The 7,951-nt window shown below is 38.2% G+C and overlaps 1 protein-coding gene across 3 annotated transcripts; it reads right to left on the bottom strand.

Annotated features, from left to right (window-relative positions):
- Positions 1–889: 889 nt before the first annotated feature.
- terf2ip (telomeric repeat binding factor 2, interacting protein) lies at positions 890–6,728 on the bottom strand. 3 transcript variants are annotated; one of them, XM_069535327.1, is made up of 9 exons: positions 6,648–6,728; positions 5,147–5,389; positions 4,883–5,025; positions 4,509–4,708; positions 3,803–3,880; positions 3,125–3,647; positions 2,932–3,032; positions 1,597–2,364; positions 890–1,407 (listed from the first exon to the last, which is right to left on the bottom strand). In XM_069535327.1, exons 2-9 carry the CDS (start codon positions 5,380–5,382, stop codon positions 1,186–1,188), a joined length of 2,271 nt encoding a protein of 756 aa, XP_069391428.1. In that variant the 5' UTR covers positions 5,383–5,389; positions 6,648–6,728; the 3' UTR covers positions 890–1,185. The 3 variants fall into 3 exon arrangements, with proteins under 3 accessions (XP_069391428.1, XP_069391435.1, XP_069391439.1); XM_069535334.1 differs by having other exon boundaries at positions 4,521–4,708; XM_069535338.1 differs by having other exon boundaries at positions 4,521–4,708; positions 6,471–6,650.
- Between the last annotated feature and the right edge of the window lie 1,223 nt (positions 6,729–7,951).

Here is a 7,951-nt window from a genome sequence, read left to right as displayed (position 1 = left end):
TATTCTACTGTAATCTAAGGAGTTTAAGTTTTATTTGCTTTGTTAAAATTATATTATTTACTATCTATGCTATACTAAAAGTAAGCTACACATTATACTGCAGTTACTATAGCTGGTGCAGAAAATGTGGATGATTTTGTTGCAGCTGTAGAAAAGATTTAAATGTTTGAGGTAATGTGTGAGTCTGATTCTTTCAGTGAGATGACAGGTCACGAATGTCTTGTGGTGACATGGACAAAATCTAGTTCACTCAATTTTACACATGACACTCAGCTCATGAAAACAATTTTAAAATGTATTAAAAAAACAAACTATAAACATGTTCTGCTAACTTGTTTTATAAGAAATGTAGAATCTGTTTTTAAGAGCCGATTTAATCCATTACATGTGAGTCTTCCAACTTAATTCAAGCTACAGTTTATTTAATATATTATATTGTTGAATCACACCTTTCAGTAAATGAAACTGATTAGTTTGGATGATAATAGATGTGCAGTTTTATCCAAAGTAAAGTTCACATTAATCAAACAATGGATCAGTATTTTCTTCTACATCCTTCTCAGTAAATTCTACAGTAGATGAAATGCATTAATCTGATCATTAGAAAAATATAACGTATGAAAAAAGGAAGAACCTAAAGTAATATTAAGAAAATTTTCAGTAGTAGAGGAACATTTGGCCTTACTAACAACAGTGACTCCTTTTGTTTAAATCGTACCAATTTGACTTACTTGACCTGATTTTGTTTTAAAAAATGTTTTATTAAATCAACTGAAAATACGTTTTGTACTAGACTGAATTGTCTTTTAACCAATTGTGTAATCTATTATATAATTATCTGGCAAAGCACAAAACATATTTAAAAAATGACAGCATGAGTTATAAAAACTGAATTTCCAGCGATTTAATGAGACAAACAAAAACATTAAAAAAACAAAATGATAAAAGTATTCCCATCGTGAAATGCATTAAAAGCTTCTGTTCACAAAGGAATTGAGAATTGCCCAATAGATCCTGTCATCGACATACAAACTTAGAATTTTTTTTAAAACTCCTTATCCTCAAATGTCTCCAATTTGATTTAATCGAAGTTCGTCAGAGAAAGTCAGAATAAATATGAGATAACTGCCACACTAGTTATTTTATGTAAATAATGGGAATGTTCAAATCTCTAGATCTCCTCCTTCATCCCTCCAGCTCGAGAAACACTATTCTTTTGGCCAACTCCTTCTCACCGTACTTCTCCTGCAGCTGCTGGCGGACAACAGGATCAGCGGAGATCAAAAGACCGTCATCATAGCGATTCCAAAAGGATCCATTAATGTCGTAGGGATTCAAAAGCAGTTCCAGCGCAGCAGAGAAATCTCCACTGGTCCTCAACAGGGCTTTAGTCACATCAACTAAGTCCTAGAAGAGAAACCATTAGTGGAGATTATGTATGTATGTATGTATGTATGTATGTATGTATTCAATGTATGAGTATGTATTCAAGAAGAAAGAGTAAATAAGTGCAGTAAGACCTGTGCATTTATCTTTTAGAAAAACACAAATATCATAGAGTCTAACTCACACTGCAAAAACAAATGGAACACTCACCTGATTGGTTTGCTTCATCAGCGCTCTGAGTTGCTGCATATCTTCCTCTAACTGGACCTGAGTGATCGATGGTGCAGCGTCTTTGTTCACTAGTGGCTGTGGGTTGAACAGAGCTGTAGCATTGTCACAAGTGAGGGGATGGGAGTCTTCTTCCTGAGATTCAGTGTCAAATATAAAAAGATGGGCCCTGGAGGCTGCATGAAAAGCCTCTGTGGCTGCAGGACCAAAAGCTCCAAAATCAGAAGCTGCAGGACCGGAAACTGCAGGACCAGAAGCTCCAAGATCAGAAGCTGCAGGACCAGAAGCTGCAGGACCAGAAGCTGTAGGACCAGAAGCCCCAAGATCAGAAGCTGCAGGACCAGAAGCCCCAAGATCAGAAGCTGCAGGACCAGAAGCTCCAAGATCAGAAGCTGCAGGACCAGAAGCCCCAAGATCAGAAGCTGCAGGACCAGAAGCTCCAAGATCAGAAGCTGCAGGACCAGAAGCCCCAAGATCAGAAGCTGCAGGACCAGAAGCCCCAAGATCAGAAGCTGCAGGACCAGCAGCTGCAGGTTCAGGTTCAGGACAGCCCTTCTCTGGTGCACTGTCACTGCTGACGGCCTGGGTCTGTTGAGCCTCTTCCTGAAGGCCGGGTGCAGGAGGTTGGGACCGTGCAGAGACAAGGTCTGCAGTTGTGTCTGAGGGCTGAAGGGCTGGTTCTGTTGATGTGGATGGTTTTGCTGCTTTTTCAGGTGGGTTCTCGAGATCTGCAGCTTCATCCTCAGAAAACTAAGAGACAGCAACATAACAGTGTCAAGATTCTGTCACATGAAACTATTTTAGTTTTGTAGTTTGAAGAGAACAGATTAAGATACATAGCAACTATTTCAGAAATTAACTGAATATTTGATCACCATAAGAACACTATGGATCTTTTTGTTTATGATTGTTTGATTATTTATTTCATTTTTAAGCAAAATCAACAACATTCCTTTGTTTCAACTTCTTAGTTGTGAGTGTTTGCTTCTTTCAGACGAAACAAAAAGGAAATAGAATATTTTGACCTCACTTCTTTAAGTGGTGTTTTTATGTACAAAGAAAACAATGACCCAATGACCAGCGACCTCTCATAAATTCAAAACCAAACTGTGAATGATTCTACTTTACAGGCTTATGATTACTTAGTGCATGTGGATGTGGATTTGCATGTCTATGGGGTGGATATGTATTTTTACTGTGCTGGGGTGTTTACATATTTGCATAGGCATTTTTATTTCATTTGCATGCTGACTGGAGAAAAAGTCTTGTCTTGATGTTATAAGTCACAAAGGACAGTGTTGTGTTGTGTAGTCGTACCTCACTTTCATCTTCAAACTCCTTTGTAGCCAACTCCAGAATCCCAAACTTTCTCCTCTCTTTTTTCTTCTCTGCTTTCTCCAACGAGTTTGACTCTTCATCTGAGGAAGATAATGGAGAAGAGATCATACAATCTGCATAACATTTTAGTAAAACTGTAAAATGAGTCATGTGTCTGTTAACAAATTAAAACCTGGTTGTGGTGTTTCAGAGACGACAGTTTCTACGCTCTCCAGTTCTTCACTCTCTGCTGTCACACTCATTCCTCTGGCTCTCTTTGAAGGAGGTGGGTCTATTGATTTGTGTTTTTTAACAGCTGTTTTTGTTTTCTTTGCAGACTGAGAGGAGGATGTCAGTTTCTCAGCAGAATATGACCATCTGAGTTTTTTGCCGTAAGGTTCAGGCGATGATGACGCCTCAAGCTGCCTGCGCATTGGTTGATGCTCGGGCTGTTGTTCCTGCTTGGGGGAAGCCCCCTGCTTCTCCTTCTGCTTTTGGGGGGTAAAAGAGCTGAATGGGGGCTGCAGGGAGTCCTCTGGCACATTTTCATTCTGTGGAAACATGGTTGCTTGTGTCTCTTCTGCTTCTGGTTCTGTGCTATCAGCTGGAATAGGAGCATCTTCCTGCGGATCCACTAGAGGCTCCTCAGGCTGAGAGACGTTTGATGTTTCAGCTTCAACATGTGAGCTTGCAGCTGGTACAGGCTGATCATCTATCTACAGAAACACCAAAACTGATCATTTCAGCTAATTGTCAAATCACACACAAACATTATGTCATTGAATGTATGGGTTTAATACCTATAAAGTATACAGGGTGTACTTTGACTTTGGTGTTTCTTAGAAACAGTAAGCTCTGGTTTCTACTGCACCTGTGTTAGATCTGTCTGAAGAGCTTCTGGCTGTGGTGAATGTGAAGATTTTGGAACTTCTGTCTCTTGATTTTCCTCCTATAAACAGAGAAGAAGTTTCAGGCTACATGTCTATAAAAGATAAACTACAAACTATGAGTGGTCTGGGGGAATGTTAATAGAAAGTATGTTAAAAGGGCTGTTGGAATATACTGTATACGTTTTCATGATTGTCATAATAATAAGATTTAAGTCATAGTGTGTACAAAAGATTTATTAAAATGTGCTGCCCTCTAGTGGTTGTATCAAAAATACACTCTCACTACAACTTGTGCAGTACCACCCACACAGTTGCCAGATATTCTGAAGCTAAAAAGAAATTCAGGAAAATTACAATATTTACATTTTTATATGGCAATTTTATGCTTTACACACAAGATGACATTTTTCATATAGCAACAGCCACAATCTAAAACACATAGATGACCTGGATGAAATGCAGAAAGAGGCAAGCCCCAAGAATATTCTATAACACAAAGTAAACCAATATGATACCACCATTTTTTTCTGCTACTAATTGGTTGCTGGCCACTTGTGGCACCTATGCTATATTGAAAGATGTCAATATACAATGTGAGCAGCTGCATGCACAAACCTACCTGAACCTAATTCTGAAAACAACATGTGATATGTAGAAACAGTTGACAACAACTTTCAGGAAAATGACCTTGGTTCCCACCTCCTCAGCATCAGACAGTTTCTTCGACAGTTGAACCCTATAACGATACTTCATCGACTGCCAGCTATGACTGGTCACATGCTGCTTCTGCATCTCCTGCCAGAGCCGGTTTCCCCCCGTCTCGCTCCTGTGCTTGCTGACATAACTCAAAATGGCTGCATCTTCTTCAGGGGTATAGGGAGCCCTGCCTAATTATAATGACACAAAGTATGTAACACTAATCAAACGCAAACAGAATTATACTTATTCCTAATGTGACAACAACTCATACAGGTAATACAAAAGCTGTGTACACATGACAATACAGAATCAATGGCAGAATAAATCCTGACAAAAGGAAGTGTTATGTGTTTGTATTGTACCTCCTGTGAGGCCAGAAGAACCCTCTTTGCTGAGGAGTCTAGCAGACTGTCTCGGGATGTCTTCAGGATTTAACCTGTAGTCCTCAACGTTTAAATGTTTACCCTGCTTGATACAGTCATAAATGTAATTGATGGACACATACCTGAGGAGAAAACAGACAGCAGCCTCATTTCTGGTTTTCAATTTTTTTAGATTGTTATAAATAATTAAAGCATTGTATTTCCTCTTAAAACTTTCTACTAGCATCCCAGTCCAGAACCTACCAGTGAGCAGCAGTTTCAGGAATAGAGTCTCGTTCGTCTTGGTCAATAAGCAGGATTGCTCCTGGCTGCTGGACACTGCACATCATCCCTCCTCCAGATGTGATAAGCGGCTGCAGCTTGTGTTTGACGGGACCCGGTCTCAGGAAGAAAGACATGGGTTCACCGTCCACGGTCAAGAAGAGAGTAGGGGAGATATTAGATTTGGCCACATCCTGCTGTTTGGACGGCATGGTCATGTGTCACCTGGTGGAAGACATGAAATAACAGACAGTACTTAATACATGTTTATTGAATGACCAATGATAGACCACTAGAACCTGTATATCAACCAAAAATGAAAACAAAGAATCCAAGTGTCAAGTCATTTACATAATACTCACTAACGCAAAACCTTCAATGCCATGTGTCTAGTTCTGTGGCTGTGAGGGCCTAAATACTTGATCAATCAATTATTCAATCAGCCAATTTCAGGATGTTATACATGGAAAATTATTAATTCATATATAAAAGTAACAGACTAGTCACAGATGAAAATATTTGTTACTTAGTTGGAATCTTCCATAGCCAGTTAATTTATACAAACAGTTTGTTGCTCTAAAGTTACTTCTGAGCTTTGGTTACGAGTTATAAAGTTTTTGGTATACACATTATAAATATTTATAAAATATATATAAATTTAACTACACAACAGAATGTACAAGTAGAGCTGAAGTGATGATTGATTAAAATAATTGTTATGGATAAAAACAAACTTTTCAAGGTTCTAAACTCTCAAATGCATGTATTTACTATATTTTCCTTTCAATTATTTTAATATTTTTGTCTTTATTTTTAATCACTCTGACAAAACAAGCTTCTATTTACATATTGACATATTCCTTACTATTTAAGAATGTATCCTCAAGATATTTAATCAATTGATAAAAGAATTAGTAGATTAATCCATGATGATCCCCTATCCCCCATATTGCAGTGGTGGTTCACAACAGTGAAATCCTGCTTTTACAATGCATGATAAATAATAGTCCAGTGATAAATATGTCACATTAAATCAGTGTCACAAATGTGCATTTGTCCAATTATACTTTATCATAGCTAAATAACATTTTCAGGGTAAAACATTTACTTTTAACAGAGTAGTTATGGTTGTTTTACATAAGGATCCTAATACTTCTGATACTGAGTTGTTTTTAAGTGAGTAAACCTAATTAACAGCTATTAACTAATACAGAAATACTCTCACACAGAGCTGCATTACATTCGATTAGAGTGAACATTAACTCCGGAAAGAAGCTGAACATGTATTTGAGTTTTCTCAGCTCACACAGACAAACACTGCAGCAGGTTCCCCTCAGTAACATTAGCTCCTCTGCTTCTTTAGCTTCTTAAGCTTCTTTAGCTTCAATGTTTCCAGACTACAGGCAGACATTCAGCTCAATAAACTGATGTTATGTTTATAAAGAAGACGTCACAATGATCAAATACTGAGTTCAACGTTTACCGTGAGATTTCCCGCCGCGACAGGAACCAAAACACAGCCCACTTCCGTATTTCTCTTCTTCGTTGAATTGTTTCAAGTCAGTGTCTCATTACTGCCCCCTCTGTTCGTCTATAATACAACATACCCAAAAAACACATAACACTAGACACCCATCTATCTATCTATCTATCTATCTATCTATCTATCTATCTATCTATCTATCTATCTATCTATCTATCTATCTATCTATCTATCTATCTATCTATCTATCTATCTATCTATCTATCTATCTATCTATCTATCTGTCTATCTGTCTGTCTATCTATCTATCTATCTATCCATCCATTAATCTATCTATCCATCTATCTAACAGTGGAGTTTTGTTTCTTCAGTTCTTCAATGAACCAAAACATTTCAAAATGTTTCATATGCACTATTTCATTGTTGCTTTTCATTTTGAATTCATCCTGTGTTGATACAATTACCTCTTTAGGGCCAAAACCTAATTGAAGATATTTTCACTCCTTAAATTCTAACTTATAGACTTTGTGTGTTTGTGAAATACACAAAACACATATTCCAAGTTGCGTTGGGTCAGGAGGTGGTGGGAAGGAATTGGGCTGGCCTGTTTACTGGGTCACCTTGCTGACCTCACCTCCCTCACAGCCCTGACTGATTCATTATTGTTATTTGTACTCTCTCTCTCTCTATTGTTTCTCTCCCTCTGCATCCACTTACTCCCGAACCATCATCACACTAATGAGCTGATCTGTTGAGTAAATATCAGAGTTTTATTTTCCTTTTCAGAGAAAAATGAGCAATATGTGCGGTCGGGTCGACAAAACATACAGAATGACGTGGTTTGGTTATGACGGGAAACTCCCCCTGCTGTATGGCTCAGTGGTTATCTGAGACTGCAGAGGGCGTCACTGTACAACTAAACTCAACACCAGAGCTGTCAGTCAAACAACATCCTAAACCTTGATCAATGCAGAGGAATGGATTCATATTCTCACTGTGTCTGAAATGAAGTCCATCGTATCAAATATCTTTTAACAACCATCAGGAAGAATTAGCATTTAGAAACAAGTCGAGGAAACAGATCAAACCTCAAACAGGATAAAACATATCATTACAACAACACTCAAATCTTTAGCTCCTGATGGAATCACCATGGAGGCTCCTGAGGGAAACAGTTTGAGGCTCCAGTGTTGTGTCCCCTTGTTCCTGTCGGTGTGCTTAGGTAAAGAAACACTGGACCTCTAGGTAGAGATCAGTTGGTGAACCACAATAAATCGTCACCTTCATTTTTATGTCATGTGAGG

This window comes from Paralichthys olivaceus, chromosome 2, assembly GCF_024713975.1.
Source record: "Paralichthys olivaceus isolate ysfri-2021 chromosome 2, ASM2471397v2, whole genome shotgun sequence".
Classification (NCBI taxonomy): Eukaryota; Metazoa; Chordata; class Actinopteri; order Pleuronectiformes; family Paralichthyidae; genus Paralichthys; species Paralichthys olivaceus.
The sequence above is the reverse complement of the archived record's forward strand: the minus strand, read 5'-3'. Positions and strand labels throughout refer to the sequence as shown.